This window comes from Ursus maritimus, unplaced genomic scaffold (genome assembly GCF_017311325.1).
Source record: "Ursus maritimus isolate PB19 unplaced genomic scaffold, ASM1731132v1 scaffold_13, whole genome shotgun sequence".
Lineage (NCBI taxonomy): Eukaryota > Metazoa > Chordata > Mammalia > Carnivora > Ursidae > Ursus > Ursus maritimus.
Genome location: NW_024423675.1, coordinates 43,076,757 through 43,103,724, shown reverse-complemented (window position 1 = coordinate 43,103,724; position 26,968 = coordinate 43,076,757). Strand labels below are relative to the sequence as shown.

General features: G+C 38.7%; 1 protein-coding gene across 6 annotated transcripts in view; it reads left to right on the top strand.

Moving 5' to 3' along the window:
• The first annotated feature begins 16,200 nt into the window (after positions 1 to 16,200).
• BCLAF1 (BCL2 associated transcription factor 1) overlaps positions 16,201 to 26,968 on the top strand; it is a 29,375-nt gene continuing 18,607 nt past the window's right edge. For 4 of the 6 annotated variants that reach the window (XR_568759.2, XM_008691060.2, XM_008691059.2 and 1 more), the window contains exons 1-4: positions 16,201 to 16,358; positions 23,033 to 23,136; positions 24,682 to 24,795; positions 25,542 to 26,453. Coding sequence is in view for 5 of the 6 variants with exons in the window: in XM_008691060.2 (XP_008689282.1) it covers positions 24,692 to 24,795; positions 25,542 to 26,453 (1,016 nt within the window). In the remaining variant the exon portion in view is untranslated. The remainder of the gene's footprint in view (positions 16,359 to 23,032; positions 23,137 to 24,681; positions 24,796 to 25,541; positions 26,454 to 26,968) is intronic. The other 2 variants (XM_040627835.1, XM_040627834.1) reach the window with 1 other exon arrangement.

The window sequence follows — 26,968 nt, the reverse complement described above, 5'->3', positions numbered from 1 at the left end:
ATTCGTAAAATAGCCCATACAGTTTACTTTCAAACATCTTGATTGAACGTATTTGTTTTGTTTTGGGGGCAAATCCATCATTTGTATAGTGGATAAAATTTTTTTTTTTTTTTAATTTTGGAATAAGTCCTAAGTGACAGTAGAGTTGAATGGATTCTACAAAGGACTTTTAAATCTTCCGGATTCAACAACTCTTAACATTTTACAACTGTTACATTGAGTTGATCATTTTCTCTTTCTTATTTTGTGCTAGCCACTTCAGACTACTGAGCACTTAAAATATGGCAAGTGTCACCGAGGAACTGAATTTTTAATTTACTTTGATTTAAATGTAAATTTTAAAAGTGCTAATTGATTCAGTTATCGGAGAAAATTTTATGTTAGGAACAACTTGGTTATGAGAATCTACTTTTTCAAGATGTTAATTTTATGACATCTAAATACAGACTGAGTATTTCCAGCAAAAATTTAGCTCCCAAATTGAGATGTGCTGTAAGTGTAAAATATATACTGGATTTCAAAGACTTAGTGTGAAAAAAAGAATATAAAATCTTTCATTGATACTTTTACAATATTAGTTACATGCTAAAATTATATTTCTCTTGGACACTGCTGCTATTCTATCCATATGAGAGTGTGTTGCAGATATCCTCCTTCTTTATCCCTAAGTCTTTTAGAATGCATTTCCTAAGCAAATGGACATTTTCTTATATCATCAATATGATATAGATTTTCTTTTTGTACTACAGATCTTGATGTAGAAAGGATGAATGAATCTGCCATTTCATAATGACTTTACTTAGCAAGAATTTGACTAGAGGCAAAAATGGCCTCTGAAGAATCTCTTCATACTAAATTTTAGTAAAGTATAAAGTATTTTCACATTTGGTGGATAGCTAGAGGCCTATTGCATAAACCAAAGAAAGTATAGAAATAGTTCTCCTGGATCTGAAATCCTCTAGGAAAGCAATGATCTGGAATTTTCTACAACATCATCATACCATGTTGTCTCTACAAAGGGTCATTCTAAAAAGGCATGCACTCTTAACAATTATGTCAAATAGTTTGAGTATCTAATACACAGTTTGAACATCAAAAAGGTACATGAGAAACACACAGGAGGTATGAAGCCTATTTACTTACCCTACTGGCCCACACATCCATAATAGAGGAAATAAATGGCTATAATCCTGTATTTTCTGACAAGTTTTTGGAGCTTCTGGCATTTTCTAACTAGGAAGAATTTAAGCCCTAAAATATGTGGAGTGATAAGGCAGACATTGACTGGAAAAGCTTGGTCTCAAAGAAAAAGAAAGCAGACTACATGTAAATGTGTGTTTGGGCACACATGTATACGGTCATGCTCATGGGCCTGTCAAGTAGGCTGATCCACAGCCTTGATTTCAGTCGAGGACTGGAGGATGTTCAGATCTATACTGTGGCTGGTGGGTGCCATAGACCACTGCTTTAAATAATATTTTAATTGTCAGTGGCTGGGGATGAGGAAAATGAGTGAGTTATCCAGAGACGGACACCAAGATGAGGCCTTAGTATGCATAGTAAGAGACCAGCAATTGATGGGGGGGAAAGCTGCCAAAGAGAAGGCAAAGCCACCGTTGGAAAGAGGCAAAGGAGAACAAGCCATTCTTTTGGAAAGTGAACATCAAATGTAATTTTGAAGAGAAGCAAAGAAAAGAGCAAAATAAGCAAGGAGAGGAGCTATCCTATTTTGGTAAAAATGCAGGTATCAACGAGTGGGTGACAGCAGTAAACATAACTAAGGTTCTTGAATTGACAGAGTAGCCTCAAGACTAGAGGCCTTTGGTGTCTTCCAAGACCCAAGAGTTAGAGTTGAGTCTAAGGCAGAATCAGCAAATTCTTTCTGGAAAGGGCTAGATAGTAGATATTTTAGGCCTAACGTGGGCCATACATTCTTTATTGCAACTATTCAACTCTGCTGTTGTAGGATGAGGTTTCAATTTGGCCTATGAACCGCAGCTTGCCCACCTCTGGTTTAAGGCAACATCTAGCCTATAATTGGCCTTCTGTATGAATATTATCTTTTCTGGAATTGCCATTATCTTTCACTTTATTCTAGTCCTAAGTAAGCCTGATCTGACAAGAATAACATACCCAGGCCCATGTTGGGCAGTCACTGGGTTTTGAAGCATGCTGCTCTCTGTGGAGGGAGAGGCTGAGCCCCGAGACGACAGGACTAGTGAGTAGTCAGCTGCACAAAGACATTGGGGTAGTGCTCATTTATTCAATTTCCTTCACAGAAAACAAAGAGACATTGCTGGTCACAATGGTCAGTCAGGGGCAACAGTCTACTGGCCCTTTGGGTCATGAGCTGCTGAATTTTCAGCTTGGAGCGTGAAAGTGAGAGAGCCCTTCCTGTGATCAGAGAGTGGAGCTGTCTTCCCAGATGGAGCACCATCTCAGCTGTCTTCTTACGATGAACTATAAAGGCACTCTAAGCAGCTTGTTTCTACTGTAAAATCATTCCTAAAGTGATTAAATTAGAAGGAACTGGGATCTGTGACTTTAACTATACAGATAGTTTAAAAATCCCTCAGGTCTTTGAGGGATTCCTGATTTGCTTCAGAAGCCTTTTACTGCCAACGCCTGTCCCCACTCCCACCCCACCCTTGCTCATAACTCCTTCTCAAGCTCTGCTCTCTGCTATCTGGTGTACTCACACCCTTCCTCTGCCTGTCCTTACTGGAGAACTTTCTAGAATAGATTTCGTCTTATGCCATTGACTGTAAACCTTGATAGATGCTGAGAGTGGCTTCCCTCTTTCTGTTTGACTCTGAAGAAAAGAGGGAAGAGCTGTGGTCCCATGGAGATGTTGCAGGGGGCAGATAGCACGGGCTCAGATTTCAGTCCAACCTTTACACCAGTGAGGGCTGCAGCCAATCCTCCCTCCCTGCCTCAAGTTACTTAGGGGCACATACAACTGCCTCTGCTTCCCCCATTGTCCAGACTCATTATGTTCCTCCTATTAACATGACTTTCATTCTATCCATGAAATAATAATGCTAGCCTTTTGTGTTAAGGAACATTTGATTCTTTCCTGAGCTTATTTACAAGACAAGGACCATTTGATCAACTGGGAATGGGTCTATCACAATGGTTCTCAAATTTGAGTGTACATTACAACCACCTGGAGGGTTTGTTAAACCGTGGGTTGCTGGGCCTCATCCCAGAGTTTCTGATTCCATAGTTGTGTGGTGGGACTTGAGAATTTGCATGTCTAAGATAAGGTGAGGCTGCTGCTTGTGGTCCCAGAACCATTTGCTCTATTAGAGTCACCTGGGATGAATGGGGTGACATACTTCTCTGGTAGAGGAGGACGAAGGGGTATCTCTGCTCATATCACAACATGGGTAATTAAAAAAAAAGTAGCATTCAAAATGCTGTACAACCGAATGCAACTCATCAGTGTGTTGACACGGGGCTTGAGAACCACGGCATCAAGCCACGGGTATGGATTACCTATCACAGAGGCAAAAAACTGTCAACGGGCCAAATGCCAGGATTAGTATCTTCCTAAGCGCCAGTCAGATCCTTCTGAAGAGCTCTTTAAAATTAAATGTTTCTTTAAATAGAACTGGGATAATCACTCACTCCCTTATTTTTTCTGATACATGCAATGACAAAGAGTGATGTTTCAGTGAAATACAGATTTTAGAAGTTTCTGGATGTGAAGTTACTTGTGCTCAACAAGACAATTGATTTCCTATCATTTACTTGTTAGAAGTGAATACTTCATGGGGCGCCTGGGTGGCTCAGTCATTAAGCGTCTGCCTTCGGTTTAGGGCGTGATCCCGGCGTTCTGGGATCGAGCCCCACATCAGGCTCCTCCGCTGGGAGTCTGCTTCTTCCTCTCCCACTCCCCCTGCTTGTGTTCCCTCTCTCGCTGGCTGTCTCTAACTCTGTCAAATAAATAAATAAAATCTTAAAAAAAAAAAAAAAGAAAAGTGTATACTTCATTATTTCACCCAAGGAACAATTTACCAATAAATATTTGTTGAATGATGAATGAATATCCAACATTATAAAACCGAATTCTTGCATAATCCTGCTGGCGAACTAGGGAGAATAGATGTGGTGCTAGAAACCCCAAGGTGCTGAGGGGGAAATAACAAAGTGACAGGTGTTCAGAAGGAGAGTGTAGCAGGGAGAGAGGTGCTGTTTTGCAAAGAAACTTCCAGCAGGGCCTCTGCTTGTGATGGATGGTCATATAGATTATTGTCTGCGTTGGAATGTGCAGCCTTAGGTTCAAATGGGACTGCGAGGCAGCTTGCACTGTTTCCCTGCTCATCAAGCCACGGGGCTGACACAGTTCAAGGAAAAAAGAGGCTTGCCTCATCTTAAATAAGACAACTGACGAGCTCTTGGCAGCCCAGTTTTCCCGTGTCCTGATTTTTCTCCGGGAGTCATTAGTCACCGATTGGCTTGGAAATGTTGGAGGGAACATAGACAGGATAACTAATTTTTCGCATGATACTACATGTGTGGGACCTTATGGTGGACTTCTAAGAATTCTTTCTTGCCATTTCCCCCATAGCAGAGGACTGGAATTTTTTTGAAACCTTTCTGTGAATGCTGAGGGATAGCTTTACTTTGTGGATTCAGGGATCCTGGGAGGGGCTCCATAAATGAGCCCGAAGAAATCTTCCCTATTTAGCAACTGGAGCCTGACATTCCAACTTAATATCATGTTTTAGCTCAAGGCATGTTGAAATTAAAAAAAAAAAAAGTGATTGCGAATTGTTCTGCCGTTAGTACCCTGTGGTTAGGTATGCCACAGTACTCAGCAGAGAACACTGTAGATTTAGTTGGCTAAGCCACTTCCCTCATCATGAGCTCTAGGAGCAGAGGTCTTACTTTTGGCAATCTCATTTCCCCCGGTACTTACTACAGTCTCTGTTACATAGCAGGCTCCCAGCAAATGCTTACTGAATGAATAAATGAACACCAATGATTCTATTCCATTCTTTACTTTAGAAAAATTAAGATTCTGTGTTCACAACCTGACAAAATTTATTCTTAAAGACAACTAAAGAAAAATTTCACTTCTGATTTTCTGATCTAAATGCTGGACTCAAATTAGGTCCCTACATCTTCAGATCTATAGATGTCTTATCACTTGGAATAAAAATCAATTCACAGAATACGGTTTATGTCATTACCATCTGCCTCTTTCATTTCTGTGTTTATTTTTCAAATTAGCTTTAAGATTTCATTCTAGCAGATATCATTTTCATTGCTTTTCTTAATATTTGGCCATTTGCTCTGACACTATTAAAATATATCCTCCTCTTATACGGAACAATGGCTAGCAAATGTACCAAGAGCTACATTTCCCAGCCACCATTGCATCAAGAATACTTTAAAAATACATACAGCAAAATACTAGAATTATTATTATTATTATGAAAGGATATACACTTTTTTGGTTTGTTTTTTGTTTTTTGGGGTTTTTAAAAAGATTTTATTTATTTACTTGACAGAGAGAGAGACAGCTAGAGAGGGAACCCAAGCAAGGGGAGTGGGAGAGGGAGAAGCAGGCTCCCCGCTGAGCAGGGAGCCCAACATGGGGCTCCATCCCAGGACCCTGGGATCATGACCTGAGCTGAAGGCGGATGCTTAATGACCGAGGCACCCAGGGGCCCCAAAATACTAGAATTAAAAAGGAAATAAATTATACTGAATCCAGTTATCAGAATATTTATAAAATTAGTGATATGATAACATGCAGGTATATTAGTGATCTACTGCTACGGAACAAATTACCCCAAAACTTAACTCCTAAAACATACATTATCTCCTGGTTTCCGTGGGTCAGAAGCAGCTCAGCTGGGTGGTGCTGGCTCAGAGTGTCTCAGAAGGCTACATTCAAGGTGACAGCCAGGAATGCAATCATTTGGAAGCTTGATAACAAAAAAGTATCTGTGATTTCTATTTGCTACAAAGTCACAAGTACTGCTATTCTGTGGGTTTTGCCTACATTCTTAACTAAAGGAAATGATAAATTCTGGTTCAGAGTTGAAAGGGATGTCATTTTCCCCAGACAAGTATATTGACAGCTCTGAATTCTACTCATGGATCCTTTGCAGAGTTATGGACCCTTGAATTCAATCCATGGGCCCAATGAATGAAGGAGCCACAACATAGCTTAGGACCCCGAATCACTGCTCAAGGAAATGTCTACTAACCTGTCATTATTGCCTTAAAATGTTGAGGGAGAAGCTTCTGCTGCACGTGAGCCACTATTGAGAGTCATTTGTTCCTACAGCCTCGCCTCTACTCCCTAATCCATTTATCAATTATGCTATCGTTACTTTCTTCATTTTGGCCTTTAACATATACTTTTGAGTAAAAATTTCAACTTACCTTTGTGTGAAATTCCATACAGATTTCTGCTATCATAGAGCATCCATCTTATTCCACTAACCGCTAACTCACTAACTTAATATGTATTAAAGACATATGGAGACTAAATTATATTTTTCAGTGACTTTTACTTCATCTTTTCCCTTCAGTTTTCTGTTTTATACACCAGATGGTTACCAGCTGGATCCCTATGAATAAATTGCAAATGACCAATAATGATAAATATTTGTATGGCTCCTGCTCCTGAATGGTTTTTAAGCATGTTAATGGACTTGTTTTCAAACAATGAGCATCTCAGTGTGGGGGCAACAGATCATCTCATATGCCATTGCCAGAAATATCTCCCTGAAATCTCCCTGAAATATCTCCCTCGACATTCTGTGTCTAGGCAAAGCTACTGGATGGGTTTGTGTTGGCAGAAATTAGCCTAGCTACAGTACAGTTTTAAACTCCTTTTTTTTTTTTTTTTGTCACAGACATAAAAAAAATAATGGCACGGACACTAGAAAAACAAAGTCAGGTCCATGATTTTACAATCTTTTCTAAAATAGAATTTAAAAACGAGCTGGTGGTGTTAACTTTTAACCTAACTAGCCAGATTCCACTCTGACAAAATGTATTTTGAAAATAATTGTCTTGCAAAAGATCAAGCCATTTTTAGGCCTATCTGTCATGGTTGGTTGGAATTCAATACATAAGTTCTTTTTCAAAGATTTATTTATTTATTTTTGGGGGGAAGGGGCAGAGGGGGAGGGAGAAAGAGAATCTTGAGCAGACTCCCCGCTGAGCAGGAAGCCCAGTGTAGTCCTCCGTGCAAGGCTCAATCTTACCACCCTGAGATTATGACCTGAGCTAAAATCAAGAATCAATCACTTAGGGGCGCCTGGGTGGCACAGCGGTTAAGCGTCTGCCTTCGGCTCAGGGCGTGATCCCGGCATTATGGGATCGAGCCCCACATCAGGCTCTTCTGCTATGAGCCTGCTTCTTCCTCTCCCACTCCCCCTGCTTGTGTTCCCTCTCTCACTGGCTGTCTCTCTGTCAAATAAATAAATAAAATCTTAAAAAAAAAAAAAAATCAATCGCTTAACTGACAGAGCCACCCAGGTGCCCTTAAAAGTTCCTTTTAAATGGAAGCAATTTAACATAACATTGTTTTCTCACTGAATTGCAGTATTTCCCTTCATTGCTCAAGAGAAGTTTCATGAAGCAAAACAGAAGACTGTAGGGCAACCAGGTAAAACGAAAAAAAGAAACAAACTAAAAAATTCTTTCTGGAAGCAAATATCCTCCTCACAGTAATTTAGAATTAGGTTTATCAAAGAACATGATTTAGTAACACCTGATTTATAAGAACCACATACAAAAAACAACTTTTCCTAGTTCTTAACTCCTCAAGTTCTTCCACAGTTCAAATAAAATTAAGTAATCGAAATTTTAAAGTTTTTTTATTATAAAAGTAAAGCTTATTATAGAAATTTTATTAAACCCAGAAAAGCAAAGGGAAAATTTAAAAATAGCCTATAATGTGGCCATCCAAGTGGAAATACTGTATCATTTTGAGGTTTATTCTTCTCGTCTATTTCCATACAAATACACATAATTTTTTTAATGAGATTTTTTTTTTTTAGGATTTTTTTTTTTTTTTAGCAATTCTTACTAGGATTAACAGATAAAAGAGGCAACCTTGTCTTCTTAAAGTTTTCCAAAGAAGCTTTGTTTTTGTTGTATTTTCTTTCTTTGTAATTTTCACAGGGACAAAGCCTATGTTATTTCTGCTCTGAAATTTAGTGATTGTTTTCCTGAAAAGCTAGGACTGAGCAGCCATAAAACCTTTGCCATTTTAGAACTAGACTCCTATCATTGCTCCAGTTTATTGGTCAGGATGTTGATGTTGTAGAGGACAGGGCTAAACAAACATGATGAAAGCCCCTATCTAAACATTCACAAATACTGGGGCACCTGGGTGGCTCAGTCGTTAAGCATCTGCCTTCAGCTCAGGGCGTGATCCCAGTGTTCTGGGATCAAGCCCCACATCAGGCTCCTCTGCTGGGAGCCTGCTTCTTCCTCTCCCACTCCCCCTGCTTGTGTTCCCTCTCTCACTGGCTGTCTCTCTGTTAAATAAATTAAAAAAAGAAAAAAAATATTCACAAATACTGACCTTCCTTTCAAAGACAGGCCATTTTCAAACAAAATGATAAATGATCAAGTGATATTTAACAAGGGAAAAATCCAGGCCTTTGGGCTCAACCCATCTTTCTCCTAAACTACTCAAATATAGGGAGAATTGACAGGGTAGTTTTCTGAAAGGTTAGCGCTTCTTAGTAATTTGGAAGGCATCCATTTGGACTGCTTCCAAGCATAATTGCTCACAAAATATTCCCCAAAAGTGTTTTTGACTTAATCTCAAACATATACACAATGATGGAGTTTATAATCCCCCACTCCAAGGCTGCAAATTCTCAGCCAAAAAGTAGTAGAATGGACATAGACTTTGATTGAAACTTTGAGTTAAACTTAAAGGTAAAATCCTGGCTCTTGGGACGCCTGGGTGGCTCAGTAGGTTAGGCGTCTGCCTTTGGCTCTGGTCATGATCCCAGGGTCTGGGGATCAAGTCCGCATTGGGCTCCCTTGTTCAGCGGGGAGCTTGCTTCTCTGTCTGCCTGCCACTCCCCCCGCTTGTGCTCACTCTCTCTCTGACAAAAAAATAAAATCTAAAAACAACAAAAATAAAACCCTGGCTCTTTGATTTGTTAGCTGTTGGGTGAATTTTTCAATCCTGAAAAAAATCATTTTCCTCATAAAAACAATGAAGTGTTAATACATTTCTTTGAGCATTGTTTGTGAATATTCAACAAAATCATTACCACAGTATATGGCACATAGTAGATATTTAATAGAAATCATTTCCATATACTTCCATTTCCCCCAACCCCTCCCCGATCCTTAATGCCAAGAATAATTCTATTTGCTATTCAAATCGACCCATTTTCACTTTTCCAGAGAAGCAAAGAAAGCTAGCTACCTAGCCAGATTTCTTCAAATATTTTTAAGTAACTCCCCCAATTGTATCTTTGGCTTAAGAGTTTTTCTCTCCCTCTCTCTCTTCCTCTCCCTATCTGTCCCTCCCTCTTTTTAGTCATTTCAATAGGAGAAGTTTTCTTAATTTTGTAGCTTTTTTATCCTCTGATTTTTGTTTGTTTGGGGTTTGTTTGTTTGTTTTTTTTTTTTTTTTGGTTTTTGTTTGTTTGTTTTACTTCTTAACCAGTTCCAGGGTATAGAATGAGTTGATTTCTGGTTACTCTATTTTCTTTTTTAAGATTTTATTTATTTACTTGAGAGAGAGAGAGAGAGAGAGCGCGCGCGCGCGTGCTTGAGCGCACGCCAGTGCACATGAGTGTGTGGGAGGGGCAGAGGAAGAGGGAGAAGCAGGCTCCCTGCAGAGCAGGGAGCCTGATGTGGGGCTCCAGCCCAGGACCCTGAGATCATGACCTGAGCTGAAGGCAGATGCTTTAACCAACTGAGCCACCCAGGCACCCCTGTTTACTCTATTTTAATATAGAGTTATGGCTTTGTTTCCACAGTTCATGTTGTTTTTCCTTGGCTCTTTTCACATGTTTTCTTCTTTAGATATCATTTAATAAAGAATTATGAATTCATTTGAACGTTCTTTATATTTTAACTTACATGGAAAATTTGTTCTAAATCAAAGAAATATATAATAATATAATTGAAGTAAACTCATGACAAATTTGTTATGAGTATGTTTTATTGGTAATTGCTATAGTTGTATGGACACTAAAAATTTAACTTTATGATATAATCAAATACCATATTACATTACTTTTATGATGCATATTTTTGCATATTTTAATGACTCTGAAACTGAGATGTATATAATAATTGATGAACACTATTAATGCGCAGGATTTTTTTCTCTCTTACTGGTACTAAAATAATAGTGCATCTTACAACTGGCTTTTTAGATTTGATGAAAATGCTATAAACAATTTTTTTATAGAACAAAGCATAATATTTTGTTTCTAGGGTAAACAAGACATGCTGAATATGAGACTTATAATATTAAAAATAAGATAAGGTAGTTAAGGGAAGGCCTCATCCATGAAAAAAAAGAAAAAGAAAAATTCCATGCTGGATCGAAATCAGTTACAAGTGATTGTAGATGTATACTTTCATTACAAAATTTTTCACTAGTTCATTGTAAAAGAAAATTCGAATGCAGCTTTCTTTACAAATGGCTGAAGGATGGAAAGTAAAACTCTTGGGTTTCTCTAATAATGCTTGTAGAATATTCAAGGTAAATAGATTCAAGGTATGGGGCACCTGGGTGGCTCAGTCTTTAAGCGTCTGCCTTCGGCTCAGGGTGTGATCCCAGCATTCTGGGATCAAGCCCTGCATCGGGCTCCTCTGCTGGGAACCTGTTTCTTCCTCTCCCACTCTCCCTGCTTGTGTTCCCTCTCTCGCTGACTGTCTCTCTCTCTGTCAAATAAATAAATAAAATCTTAAAAAAAAAAAGATTCAAGGTAAAATTAGTATGACCCTGTATAAGATCATATAACTTATGCTGGAAGGCACAAGCCATTTGCAAAGATGGCTAGAATTTTGCTCATGACCTGGCTTTATCTCAGGACTCCCAGTAACCTTAAAGCCTAGACTATGATTTATTCTCGTCCCATACATTTGTTCTTTAAATCCTTTCAGTTTCATGAGGCCAGAGTCAGGCATTTCTATAAACAGCACAACCAAATGTTTGGGGGTGCACAGAAGGTTCAGTTGTGGTACCAATCATTTATGACCTATCTTGATGAAAAATGTGCTGATTAACAGACTGAAATATGACATCACAGTTCATCCAGCTGAATTTATCTACTTTTCAAAATTCAATCATTTTTTTTTAACATTAACACAATGGTATATCTCTGGAAAGCTGACAGGCATATGCTTTCCACGCAGGTAATTCATATGTTTATAACTGAGCCAGCCTCTCAGAGAGATTATTTAATTCTCCTTTCTCTCCCATACCTCTCATGCTATTGTAGATACACTTAGTGCCTTACTTTTCTAACCCTTTAAACATTGAGCTTTCAGTTAATGTGCACCTAAATCTACCCTTGAGCTGTCTAGGCTTGAATGAGGATATCATATCAAATGGTCCTCTCGGACCAGTGAGTAGACCATTTAATCTGCCCATTTTGTTACCTGTCCCCTAATGTCTTTTCTTACAACACTAATAAATATACTGACCTGAAGCCCTCCGCCAGATTTTCATTGCACACTTATCCTTATGCAACACACTGTTTGTGGCCCAGATCTTGGAACTACTTAGCCTTCCATAATTTAAGTAGTTTTGTGGTATATGCAATGAGCGGCTCAGGTAAGATCTAGACTGATAATCCCCAACACTGTCTTTGCTGAGAAAGCACCGTAGGCAGGGAGAATTGGTAATATTATTACTTATCTTGTGCCTTAATCAAATATATGAAAAAGGAAATTTGAAATGAAAGAATACATTAATACTTAATACATACCAAGTAAAATTATATCATGGATCATTCATCTAATAAGACCACTTAATCACTGCTTGGAGACTATGAAATTTCTAAATTTGTTTATTTATGGGTAATAGAGAACTATTCAGATAAAGAAATAGACATATATATGTACATACGTTAGAATATGTATTCTATTACCTAGAATAGGACACATGGGAACTATCAATCAAGTTGCATAAAATAGAAACAATACTTGAAGTGAGGTTGATCTAATATTATCTCTATTTTATTTTTTTAAAATTCTTTATTTAAATTCCATTTAGTTAACATATACTGCATTATTAGTTTCAGGGATGGAATTTAGGGATTCATCAGTTGCATTTAACACCCAGTGATCATTACATCAAATGCCCTCCTTTATGCCCATCACCCAATTATCCCTTCCCCCTTCCTCCTCCCCTCCAGCAACCCTGTTTGTTCAGCATCTCTTATGGTTTGCCTCCCTCTCTATTTTCATCTTATTTCATTTTTCCTTTCCTTCTCCTATTTTAACTGTTCATGTGGGTAAATACTGCCGTGGAAGCAAGGTGGTTTTTGGAGGCAGATGGATCTCTGATAAAATCTGAATTCCTCACTTAACAGCCATGTGATTTTTGGCAAAATACTCTTATCTCTCCAAGCTTCAATTTCCTTCCTGTTAAAATTAGGACTATATACTGAATGTTATACAGTTTTGTTCTAATGCCATATATGTGTTCATAAAAATCACTGTGCTATGGAAAATCACACAATAAAAACCACAGGGTTTATGGAAAAATAGGATTAGGGTGTGATACTCAAGAACTTAATCGTTACACATGAAAAAAAAAAGGAACCTAACAAAAATGGTAGCAGAGATGGCTAAGAAATACATAAACACTATGATTAATATAGTATTTTATCTTAAAAATGCCTTAAGTTTACTTATGGAAATGGATGTCAGGAGGCTTGTGAGTTGTTAGTTATGAAATGGTAGAAGGAGAGTTTCTAAAATCAAGTGGACAGTTGTAACATGAGAAGTAGATGAGTGTGAACTGAAGTAGCTGGTAGGTGTTTGAGGTGCTTGTATGTGTCCGTATTCCTACCAGGCTCAGTTCAGGCAGGTATAGTTACTGCATTCTCTTACTGCTTCCTGTAGGCAAAACTGCACATAAGCATATTTTGTCGTTTTGTCTTTTTTGACCTCACACACTTGAAACACTTGTCTCTCTTGGTGTGGCAGTCAGCCTCCAAGATGGTCTCCAATGATCTCCACCTCCTGGTATTCACACCCTTGTGTAGTCTCCTTCCACACTGTATCAGGGGTTGGTCTGTGTGAAATACAGCAGAGTGATGGTGTGTGACTTCTGAGATTAGGTTATAAAAGACTGCAGCTTCCGTCCTGGGCTTGCGCTTTCTTGGATCATTTACTCTGGGTGTGGGGGTGGGGCTGTGACAAGCCAGCTACTATGTAAGGGGACACTCAGGCATCCTATGGAGAAGTCCATGTGATGAGGAACTGAGGTCTCCTGCCAACAACCCTGAATGATCTTGGAGTGAATCCACAGACTTCAGATGACTGCAGTCTCAGCTGGCCGATTGACTGCAACCTCATAAGAGACCTTAAGCTAGAACCATCTGGATGACCCCTCCCAGATTACTGACCCACAGACACTGTGAAAAAATAAATGTTGGGGTAATTTGTTATGCAGCAACAGATAACCAATACACTTGATTTCACTTATTTCTTATTTCACCAGTTATTCTTTATTTTTAAATGATTTATTTGAGAGAGAGAGAGAGAGAGAAAACAAGTGGGAGAGGCAGAGAGAACCCCAGAGCCCGATTCCACGACCCTGAGATCACGACCTGAGCTGAAACCAAGAGTTGGTCACTCAACTGACTGCACCATCCAGTTGCCCCATCACTGGCTGTTTCTTCTCAGTCTCCTTTATTGGCTCATCCTCCTCTTTTAACAAATCTCTAAATGTTGGAATTCTTTAAGGTTCAGTCCCAGGTCATCTCTTGCCTCTCTATGTCTTTTATCCTGTGATTTTAAGTATCATCTTTATACTTTATCTCTAAGCCAGAACACTCCTTTGAACTGCAAACCCACATGTTCAACTTCATACCTTGCCTCTCTACTTCCATGTTTCACACACATCTCAAACCTAACATATTAAAAATGGGGTGCTTGGGTGGCTCAGTCAGTTAAGCGTCTGACTTCTTGGTTTCACTCAGATCATGCTCTCAGGGTCGTGAGATCCAGCCCTGCGTTGGGCTTTGCCTGGAGTCTGCTTGAGATTCTCTCCCTTTCCTTCTCCCTCTGCCCCTCACCCTGATCTCTAAAATAAAGAAAATATTTAAAAAAATGGAATCCATGATTTCCTTGCCATTTCCCAACCTGTTCATTCTTCCCTTTCCTATCCTTGTCTCCAATCTTCCCAGTTATTATAACGGTACCAAAATCCACCCAGTTAATCAAGGCCACAAGCTAGGTAGCAACACTATTTTCTCCTTTTCTCTAAACTCCTAATGCAATCCATCAGGAAGACCTATCAATCCCATTTCTTTTTTTTTTTTTTTTTTTAAAGATTTTATTTATTTATTAGACAGAGATAGAGACAGCCAACGAGAGAGGGAACACAAGCAGGGGGAGTGGGAGAGGAAGAAGCAGGCTCATAGCAGAGGAGCCTGATGTGGGGCTCGATCCCATAACGCCGGGATCACGCCCTGAGCCGAAGGCAGACGCTTAACCGCTGTGCCACCCAGGCGCCCCTATCAATCCCATTTCTAAAATATATTTACAATTTTTCCTTTTCTCACCATGATTATCATTACTGCACTTAAACTACTAAAACAACATCCTAACTGATCTCTTGCCCAGTGTCAACCATTTCTCACATAGGAACTTAAAAGATCTTTTTCAAATTGATCATGTCATACCTCTGATTAGATCAATCTTTCAACAACTTTCCACCCCCCATACATGCAGAATAGAATTATATCGAGCTATCAATGATTAGGTTTTTTTAATATAGTTCACCCATTCAACAAATACTGAGCACCTACTAAAAGCTTGGGACTTATCAGGCATCAGATGGGCCAAAGATTACTTTTTCCACATTTGGATGGTGGTGGTGGTGGGGTTTAGGGGCAGGCCTTACAGGGAAAGAAAAATGAGAATTTATCCCATGAAAATGAGGTTATTTTTTTCTAGTTGAGCTGGTAAATCGGCTTGTGAGGACATAATGCCCCAAGCACAGTGTTAATTTCAGAACTAAGGCCCAACACTGGATTTAACTGACACAAGACTGGTTGCTAATTATAACTTTGAAATCCTTTAAGGTAGTTTATGTCCCTAAACATCAAAGTAATAACGGTTTTAGGGCCTAAGGAGGAAGGTGCAGCCCAGACAAGTATTAATAGAAAATGCGCTATGGCTTCTACGTGAAATTCTGTCCAAATCAACGCGGCTTGCCTATTTATAATCTGACTCACATTTCTGGCAGACCAAGCTATATTGGGCTGTTTCTCGGCCGGCACAAATGATCGTTATGCTTCGTGCTCTGCATTATTTTTATACCTATGCCAACATTCCGCGGTGCCTAAGTGGTAACGCTTTAGCAGCGTCGGGAGGACAGAAGCTCCAGCCTCTGATGCAAACCAGGGCAGCCTAAGCCGCTCAGACCACGGGGGTGCTAACTCCGTTAGGGGTAGCAGAGTTTATCTGACGGCACTCCGGAAGGGGACTTAGCTCGTGGCCATTTTCCTACTATCGAAGTGCATTTGGCACATTTTACAACAAAGCGAAGGCGACACTTCCAAGTTTCCAGTTAAGGCGTCCGAGAACAAACTCTGCGCTTGCTGGCAAAGGGAGACTCGGTGTGCGAACAGCCCTCTAGCCTCTCTGTCTTTTCCTCGGCGTGAGACTGGCTTTTTGCTTTTGGTCTGAGTCAGCGCCACAGAAAGACTAGACCGAACAAGCAAAAAGCGGGGCTGACAGAGAGGTCCAGAGGGTACCTTCAAAGCGAGGTAGAGACTCCCGCGAATTGCACCGTGTGGCCAGAAGACCTCACGGCCTAACAAAACACCCCGCCCACCGTCTACCGTCACCACCGCCAAGGCGGCAGCTCCAGGCCGGAAGGCGGAGCCGCCACATCGTCGCGCGAGACCAGCCACGAGACTTCCCAGAAAGCCTCAGGCAACATCTTAATAGCTAGGGAGCCGGTTTAGGGCGGAAGGGTGGGCGGGGCTAGCCCAGATATTTAGCGGCACTGGCGGCCACGCCCCAAGTCGGAAGTGACGGAGACGAGCTAGCGCGTCGAAGATACCTCTATGGTTTTCCTGCCGTTCTTGAGTCGGGAAATGGCCGCTGTGTAGTTACAACGGAGATAAGTCCCGGGAACGGTGCTTTCGGCGTTTCAGGTAGGCCTCATACTGCATTCAAATCACTCAAAGGGTAGTAAATACCGAGGACGAGTGAATATTGTTGAATCTTTTGTGGGTAGTGACGGGTTGACGGCTACAGGAGGACCCAGGAGACGTTTCGCCGTTATTTATGCGTTTCTCTGTCAGATCCCCTCAGGTTTTGGGGCACTACAGGTCGAAAAGGTGGGGGGGTGGGGTGAGTAGCGAGAACGGTGCGCGCGCGCGCGGTTACGAACCTGGCTCGAAACCCAGAGACCGCGCGGCCTTTCCGTGCGCGTGCGCATATCTCCCTCTTCAACCCTTCCCCCATTTCCTCGGCCCGGACCCTTGCGCGCGCCCGACTGAAAGCTCGCCCGGCGCACGCGCGCTTCCTCCTTTCTCCGCCTACGGCTCCTGAGACCGCTGGAGGTGCTGCTTGTGTTCGCTTCTCATTGGCTGAGGCGCCACCTTTCTTCCAGGCTTTGGGGCTTTGATAAAACAACTGATCTGCAGCAAAGTGCGTTGGGTAGGTTGACCCGTTTTTGCGTCGGCTTGAAATTCCTTTTTCCCGGCTTTACGCTATCCATCGGTTTACGCCTCGTTTTTTGTTCTGTTAAGAACGTGTTCTGCTGTCTCTCGTTACTGACGCGGGTATCCGCCTCCGGCCCTCGGTGTCGTGGGACAGTGTTCTCCGAGGTTAATCTCGGATCCCCCTGGCAACCCACTCTGTTTTGAAGCGAACGTGTGCACTCGACTCTAAGAGTTGGTGCCTAGTTACTGTTTCCTTGCTCGGGGAGCCGGCCTTAGCTGATGGATGGAAGCGTGGCCCTGTTGGTCCCCCCCCGCCCTTGCCCCCTCACCCCGGGCCCAAAAGCCAGTCTTCCAGTAGTACAAGCGAAGCCACATCCTTTTGGCAAGTGATTCAGATCTTCATGTCGAGTCAGAAATGTTGCAACCATGATAGGTAGACAGTTGGGGTAATTGGGTGGGAGTGGTGAGTCAAGGTTAGGGACTTTGTCCCCACTTTAAGTCCGTAATTTGGCTTTCTTCACGTTATCAGAATCAAGCAGCAGTACTGGCAACTACTTCTATGTCAATCTCTTTCTTTCTTCTTTCTTTCTTTCTTTCTTTCTTTCTTTCTTTCTTTCTTTTTCTTTCTTTCGTTCGTTCGTTCTTTCTTTCGTTCTTTCGTTCTTTCTTTCGTTCTTTCGTTCTTTCTTTCTTAGCGTTTTAGGTTGAAAAAATTAAGACTAAAGTTGAAGGCAGATGTGACCAAAACGGACATAAAGAGATTAGTTACTTCAGACCTATCTTTTTGCAGCAGCACTTTTTATCTTCGATATTAAAAAGGAAACCAGAATTCCTTAATCCTCATGTAAATTCTCATTCCAGTTGGACTCTAGTTGGAATGGTTGGGCTACTGTTTAGACAGTAGAGAATCTTTGAGGATCTTTACGTAGGAAAAACCGCTACAAGTTTATTTGCATTTTTATGTGATTCTAGCCAATTCAGGATAAGTAATTCTGTGAGAAGGATTGTGTGTCTAAAATAACTCATAGTGAACAACCCAGAGTTTGTGTACCGATGGCTCATAGCCATCTTGTTTTAAGGATACCATGTTTTCACTGTAACATTGTGGTAAACATTGGAATCCCCCTTCATTCAAATAAATGGTAGCATATGAGATTTTTATTTTCTTGTAAGAACAGTAGTATTTTAGGACTCAGAGACCGATCTCTAAAAACCACTTGATAGACTCAGGTTTAGATATATTTATTGAATTCAACTACCTGTATTAGATTTAACTGTGTGATGAGAAGACTTGTAGAAATGGAGAAAGTCTTTTCAGTTCTCCGTAGAACTTTGGATTGGGAGTTTCCAGAAACTACATTCAAAATTTTTAGTTGAACGCTAGCTGAATTCTGTGTAATTTACGATGATTTATTAATCAACAAAGACATAGATAAGGGAATCAAGAAGCCCAGTATATTTCTGGGTAGTAAGTATAAATGTTTACATTATACTTTTAGGTTATGAATTTGTTCCTTTTTCACATCCAGCTTCTTAGACAGACAGTGGTCATTAGTGTTATCTCAAACTTAAGCACTAATGTTTTGACTCCAGGACTGAAAAGTAATAACCTACAAACATTAAGGTAGTAATAATTCTAGTCTACATTTGTGTAATATTTTGTGGAGTTTTCAGACTTGATCCAGTATTTCTCCACTTAGGTAGAGACCAAAAAGGTAGAAGACTTACTTAAGGCCACATGAACCAGGGAGTGGCACAGCCTGGTCTAGAATGCAAGGCTTTTTTCTCAGTCCCGTGCTGGTTTGGTTTTGTTTTGTTTTAAAGTAGGATGACGAGAAGCTGGACAAAGAACTAGAAATTTGTGACTAAACCGGTTATTTTTCAGAAGATTTTATTTTATTTTATTTTATTTTATTTTATTTTATTTTATTTTATTTAAGATTTTATTTATTTATTTGATAGACAGCCAGTGAGAGAGGGAACACAAGCAGGGGGAGCGGGAAAGGAAGAAGCAGGCTCCTAGGGGAGGAGCCTGATGTGGGGCTCGATCCCAGAATGGCGGAATCATGCCCTGAATCATGCCCTGAGCCGAAGGCTGACGCTTAAGGACTGCGCCACCCAGGCGCCCCTCAAAAGCTTTTAATTACGGAAATTTTCAAGCACAAAAGTAGAGAAAATGGTGAGCTTGCATGCTCCATCATCTATGTTTAGTAATTGTCAGCATTTACCGATTTTAATATTATTTATTTACTTTTTGGGGGGAGTATTTTTTTTATTTTTAAAGATTTTTTTGAAAATTTATTTGAGAGAGAGTGAATGAGAGAGGGAGTCTGAGCAGGGGGAGGGGCAAAGGGAGAGGGGAAAGCAGACTTTCTGCTGAGCGCAGAGCCTGCCTTGGGGCTCCATTCCCAGGACTCTGGGATCCTGACCTGAGCAGAAGGCAGATGCTCAACCGCCTGAGCCACCCAGGCGCCTCTTCTTGGCGTATATAAAGCAAAATTCCAGTCATTTTATTATGCATTTATAGTGTTCATTAATGTTACATCAAAAATACTAAGAATATTCTTACAAGAATCATTTGAAGCAAAATTAGATAACCTGCAGGAAAAACTGTCACAAACCGGTTACCAGTAATGATAGCTGATGCTTGAATGTATACCTTGTGCAAAATGTTACGCTGTTTACATTCATGTTCATGTAACTTTAAACCTGTAAGTACCATTATTGGTAGCCCTATTTTATACCTGTGGAAATTGAAGCTGAAAGAGATTAAGGTAACTTTTCCAGTGTTGAGCATCTAGTTAATGGTCAAGTCAGGATTTTGAACCTAGTCTATTGTAATAATAGTCTTAGGATATTATTTTTAGGATTATTAAAGATGTGAATAGTAATTTGCTTATAGAAATCTGGAAGCCAAACTCTGAATCTGCTAAAATGAAAACTTGGCTCAAATATGCTTGATAAGGTAATCTAAAGAACCCATTTTGGGGGGCTTCAGCTTGAGTATTTTGTTGAACTCTGTTGTCTGCTCTTTTCACTTGTGTACTAGCTGATCATAATGTATTACTGCATAAAAGATAGACTTTTTTTTTTGGTGGTTTATTAAGTACGGAGACAGGACCTGTGGGCAGAAAGAGCTGCTGCCAAAGATATATTTTCTTAAGGTATTTAAGAACTTTATTTATAAATAAAGCCTGATTTATTCCCTTGGTTTCTCACTGGTTGGTGAATCAGTTGGATAAAATTGGATAAAAATACATAAAGCAATTTATTCCCTCTCTCTTCTTACAGTCTGTTAGTAAGTAATCTTGGTTGTAATAAAGGGAAGATTGATTTGGCATTTTGAATTCTATATATAGGTTATGGCCACATCAAGCACCTGTCAGGGAATTGGAGAGTGCAGGACTTGGAATCAGGAGATCTGGGTCAAATTCTGGATTAACCATTTACACTCTGTGACCATGGGCAACCTAAAAAGGCAAAGAAATCTCTTGTTTACTTTCCCAAACTTGCAAATCTCCCAGATGCTTGAGCCCCAAACTGAGAATTTAGGAACTCCATTGAATTTCCCCCATTCTCTCTGCTCCACACTAACAACCTATGAACGAGTACTGTTGACTGCACTTCCACACCAGATTCTGACTTTGCCTCTTTTATCCAGCTTTATTGCTACTACCTTTTCTAGGTAACCATCACATTGAATTTCAGTCTTCTAATTTATCTCCTGTTCTCCTCTCCATACTGTCCATGCTGTTCACAGCAGCCATTTTAAAATGTAAATCTGATGGTGTGACTTCCCCTGATTGTAGAGCCTTCCCATTGCAGTGAGAATAAAATCAACTCTTTAGTCTGGCCTGCTTTCTAGATACAATTTGATCTGGTCCATTCCTCCCTCTTCCACCTTATCTCACACCCTCTCCACGATCAGAGTGCCTCTACTTTTCTTAGTGGTCTCTTCTGTCCTGAATTTGCCAAGTTTGTGTCTTCTGCCTAGAATGTTCCTCCTCCTGTGTAACTTTGCAATGTACCTTGTTTTTAGCTTTAATGTTACCTTCTTAAAGAGGGCCCAAGGACCCACCTTTGTAGTCTTCCATGTCTTAATACATCATCTTGTGGGTTTTTTTTCCCCCTCTCTCTTTCCCTCCCTTTAACATAAGCTCCAGGAGAGTAGGAAACTTAATCTCTCACTTGAAGTACAGTATTTCCAGTGCTAGAATAATAGTGCCTGGTATGTAATTGGCACCTCTTAAATTCAGATGAATTCTGGAAACTTAGAATTCTCTTCATTTGAGAGATGGGTTAACTTGTAGTTTATGAGATTGAGGATTAAATGAGATGATTTTATTTAAAGTCACATAGCACAGTTCTTAGCACATGGTTGATATTCAGATGTTTTTGGCTATGAATTGTTGATTTCTGTTCCTTTTTAGTTGGCTTTTGGAGAGCAGGCGCCTCTTCCATAGTCCTGGTTCCCATAAAACTTAGCATAGTGCTTTTTACACAGACTTTCATTTAAAAAATACTAGCTGAGCTGATTATAGTCTTTGTGCTAACTATATTAAATATTAATGTTATTAAGTGTTAAATGTATTTTGTATTAAACATTATATATTATTAAATAATGTTAAATATATTATGTATCATACTTCACATATGATCTTGGGAGTTCTTTTTATGGATACTTAGCCATATTTATAGATTGTGAACAAGAATGTGTATCTGCTAGTATAACAGCCTATAGCCCCTCCTCCCTTTGTTATTTCTAGCATATATTTTTTTGGTGATTTGGAGTAAAGAGGGATTTGGCAGTTGGTTTTTCTTTAGATATGTGGAAATTAAAATTAGCCTTTTAGAATTGTTTAGGGGAGGTGTTAGCTTAAATGAGCCTTGTATCACTTCCGGCAGTGAATCAGTAGTATTGGACTTCTAGGTCCAAAACAAAGTTTCATAACAACACGTCAGTTTAGAAGATTAGTTTCTTTCTGCCCCCCTTGGGGGGATTTGGTATTTTTAAAACTAAACATGCATGCACTTTAGAAATCCTTTTGTTTCTGTATCTATGGTCTTTTGTTTTTATTTTTTATTTTAGTATTTTTCCCTTAATTATTAGTTCCTATTTTTCCTCGTTTGAACCTCAGATCTCTTAATCTCCCCAAGTGCAGGGTCATGGGCATATAGGGGACAGTGTTCTTGATTTACCAATGTAATCTTAACATTTCTTTCCCTTTGTATTTCCAATTGTATTTTTTATTGGATTTTTGGTAAGAGTCACAGATTTTAATATTTATGTGTATTTTTTTCATTTAAACTGGTCTGTGAATTCCTTGAGGTTAGGCATGTATTAATCTTCTATTCTTTAGTTTCTGCTCCCCTAGTAGTTTTTGACTATCCTTTGCACATAATTGGTGATCGATCACTGAATGTTACTTACAAGGCTGACCTGTTCAGTGTTGACAGTTGCTTAGTACATTGCACAAAATTTAAATTTACTTGCATAGTAATGGTAAATTAGCTTAGGAAGAGTATTGCCTTTCATTAGATACTTGTTTCATTTATCGCCTGTTTTATCGTAATGTCTGTACGTGTATCAAAATGCTTTTAGGCACACAGAGCTTAGAATTTTTGTGATAGCTGTTAATAAGAATTTTAAAAACCAGTTTCAGATGAAACTAAATTGTAGAAGGGAAGTGGCCAAGAGAGAATAAAGAATAAGATAAGTACCAAAGCATTAAAAATAAACGCATACTTTAGGTAAGTTATAATTCTAGCATTATGAATACTAACTACTGATAGATGACATGTTTTGATATTCCAAGAATACCATATTTGGCATTATTAGCCACTTTGAAATTTTCTGATAGGATAGCAGTATAGCTTCTGTTCTCTAAAGCTCAGATTACTAAAATAAGAATTCAAGAATTTAAATTAAAAAGGAAAAATGCTGTCAGTTTCATGGTGCAGTTCTGCATTCTGATTAAAACAAAAAAAATTCCTTAAGCTTTTATGGGTAAAAGATTATTTCTTAAATGAGTTTCCTTTTCCCTGAAATCATTAGTGATTTTATTAAGAGTTTATTTCAGTGCCAGTATAATTCATTGTTGTGAACAGTGGGTGTTTAATTTACCATAAATCAAACTCATATATTTTTTTTTCTTTGCTAGGAGTTTGAATATAGAGTTTAATTTCTCGGATCATTTTCTCCAGGAAGAACTTTACAGGATCTCAAAGACTTCACTTGACTGTTTAATCCTGCATAAAACCCAAGGTAAATAGCATTCATTTTTCTAGTTTTCAGTTTTGGTTTATTTAAGAAAATGCAACTACTTAATTCATGAATCTGAATGATTAAAAATGATGCGGTCTGAAGCTTTTTTTGTTTGGTTTTGTTTCATTTTGGTGGCTTGTATGAAGTAAGCCAGATTTTAAAAGTTTTAGGAAAAAGATTCTCTTTATCTCTCCTTCTTCTCTGTTGTGTGTCTTTTTCCATTCTTAAAAACACATCAACTTAGACTCAGGCCAGTAAGTCCTTCTCTCTTATGCATGTAAGAAGAATTCTATAACTTAATTTTTAACACCCTTGCATTGGTGTTAAGGTAATTAAAGTTCGTATTACATATATCAACTTATTTCGTCTTCACTACAACTCCGAGGAAGATACTGTCTTTTATGTATTTCTTATTTATGAGAAGATAGAACTAATATTTGTCTTTAAGATAGTTCTGTTTTATTTTGAAATATCTGAATCCTTGAATTTGTCATTTATGGTTTTTGATGAAGTATGTGCAGACATTATGTTGCTTCTTTTGTAATTCAGCTCCATCTTAGTGCTTTTAAATACCATTTTCATAATACTGAGCAGTGCCTACATAGGTAAAATAAATGCCTTCAAAAATATTTGGTTGTAGGAGAAATTGTTCATATGACAATTGCAGGCTATAAGAAGTTTAGTGAGTCCATTTTTATGGAAACAATTATTTTGGTAATAAGTGGAAATTTGGAAATAGTTACAGCAGAAATAAACTTGGGAGGCATATATATACGTTCAATTTTGGGAAGAGTAGATCTTCTAAATTATTTAGTCCTGTTATTTCTGTACCCAGTGAAGTTTTAATTATTGCACTAGATTTTAGTAATGTTTAGAAAAGTTTGAATATTGGTGCCCAACTTTTCTTTTTCTTTTACTTCCAGTATCTTTCTTCCAGCAGTCTTTCTAGTTTATCTTTTATCCTTTTTCATCTACTTACCAGAAGGCTACAGGGTGAACTAGCATTGTCACATAAGTCCATTTTTATCGGTAATCATGCAGTATTATATACATGGAGGGGTTAGTCCCATTTTAAGGTCATAAAGCATTTAGGATGACAGTCTGCTAGGTTTATTATTTTTTTAGTATTATGGCACTTGTATTTTCTTTGTTTTGGGTTCCTTATCTGCTGTTACTACTCTGATATTATGTATCTCTTTTGCAGGACAGGTAGGCATTTGTAATGGGCATGGAGTAATATCTAACATGCTGCTATAGTTTTGTATTGCTCTTTCTGGCTTCTGCAGCTGCTTCCTTTTTGAATTGAGGCACATAGGTGGTTCTGCAGTCCATAGAAATCTTCTATCTACAATATACAGTACCTGTCATGCAGGTGAAGATAAATAGGGATAATTGTCTTAGTATCCATTTGAAAAGGGTGATGAGTAATATCCTTTAAGAAGCTTACGTCTTGTAAAATTTAGTTGATCTTTGAAGATAAATAAGAATGTGAAACTTCTTTAATTGAATAATGAGTTTTTACTTTTTTGGTCTCTTATTGACTAGGAGAAAAGAAATGGGTCGCTCCAATTCTAGATCACATTCTTCAAGATCAAAGTCTAGATCACAGTCTAGTTCTCGATCAAGATCAAGATCACATTCTAGAAAGAAGAGATACAGGTGAATTACTGTGTTTTTAATTCTTTTAATAATGATAATCAGTTAATATTCATGGAGTGCTTACTATGTTTAGACACAATGCTGAACTCATTAATATATTTTATTCTCAACCCTGTGAAGTGGATCTGTTCTTACCTTTGTTTTAGAGTTGGAGAGATTGAGAACTGTTCAAATTGCAAGCCAGTAAATGGCAGTGCTTAGGTTTGGTTTCAGTTAGCGTGACTTCAGATCTCAGATTCTTACACTGTGCATGTATGGTGAATTTCTTTGAATTTGTAATGTTTAGAGTTAAATTGGATAACGTGAGAATTATTTGACTGTAAGCCATCTTTGTGTATTATTTCATAGTTTCTCATTGTTTCTGAGTCGATGTCTCAGTATTTTATGCATTTAGCTAGTAGTATTTGATTGATGAATATTCTTCTATGCCATTAAACATTCTTTTACTCTATTATTTTAAGTGCCTGTATAACTTTATTGTAATTTGTTAGTATGTCCTGCTGTTGGATATTTTCCTGTTTTCTGTAGCTTCATTCCTAAGGCCTTTTATTCTCTCAATATTATTCTTAGAAGTGAGACTTTATTCATTAAAAACTGAGCTTTACTTCTGTATAAATGAGAGGTTTTGTTTTTCAAATGCACATCTTTGGTTTTGACTATTGACATGTTAAATTCAACCATAAGTGTTTAGAATGGTAGAATGGAATAGTTTCTTTTTCTTTCATTGATATTTATTTCATTTTTAGTTCTAGGTCTCGTTCCAGGACATACTCAAGATCTCGTAGTAGAGATCGTATTTATTCTAGAGATTATCGCCGAGATTACAGAAATAATAGAGGAATGAGACGACCTTATGGGTACAGAGGAAGGGGCAGAGGGTATTATCAAGGAGGAGGAGGTAGATATCATCGAGGTGGTTATAGACCTGTCTGGAATAGAAGACACTCTAGGAGTCCTAGACGAGGTCGTTCACGTTCCAGGAGTCCAAAAAGAAGATCCGTTTCTTCTCAAAGATCCCGAAGCAGATCTCGCCGGTCATATAGATCTTCTCGGTCTCCAAGATCATCCTCTTCTCGTTCTTCATCCCCATATAGCAAATCTCCTGTCTCTAAAAGACGAGGGTCTCAGGAAAAACAAACCAAAAAAGCTGAAGGGGAGCCCCAAGAAGAGAGTCCTTTGAAAAGTAAATCACAGGAGGAGCCGAAAGATACATTTGAACATGACCCATCTGAATCTATTGATGAGTTTAACAAATCATCAGCCACATCTGGTGATATTTGGCCTGGCCTTTCAGCTTACGATAATAGTCCCAGATCACCTCATAGTCCTTCACCGATTGCTACACCACCTAGTCAGAGTTCATCTTGCTCTGATGCCCCCATGCTCAGTACAGTCCACTCTGCAAAAAACACCCCCTCTCAGCATTCACATTCCATTCAGCATAGTCCTGAAAGGTCTGGGTCTGGTTCTGTTGGAAATGGATCTAGTCGGTACAGTCCTTCTCAGAATAGTCCAATTCATCATATCCCTTCACGAAGAAGCCCTGCAAAGACAATCACACCACAGAATGCTCCAAGAGATGAGGCTAGGGGACGTTCTTCATTTTATCCTGATGGTGGAGATCAGGAAACTGCAAAGACAGGAAAATTCTTAAAAAGGTAAGCATTAAAGTATTTAGATTATAATATTAATACTTTTGTTCTTTGAATTCTGTTTGGATATATAAGACTTAAAATTGCAGCATGATGTATAGTCAGCTGTTTTTACTCAACAACTTCTTTAAAATTCCAAGTTGTTTATGCTACATCTGGTTAACTTTGGAAATTAAGTATTTTAATAGAAGCTAATTTATATTTCTTTTTTTAATTTTATTCATTTTCAGTCAGTTCAGAATTAGAATGTAAACAAGAAACTGAGTAGCGTAAGGCATAACTGATGGTTAACGTGTAAGATCTTACAGAGATGAATTCTATTTGAGCATTGAAGGCTTATTTTGTTTTTTTTTCATTATAATGTAACTTCTATAAATGTAGTTATAGTACATGTTCTTGTGTGCTATTAATACATGCAGCTGCCAATTCTTAATAAAACTATGTGACTATAGAAAAGATGGTGGTATTTCTTATTCTAGTAACATTTGAAACAGACTTTGTTTAAATTCTGATTTCAAGCG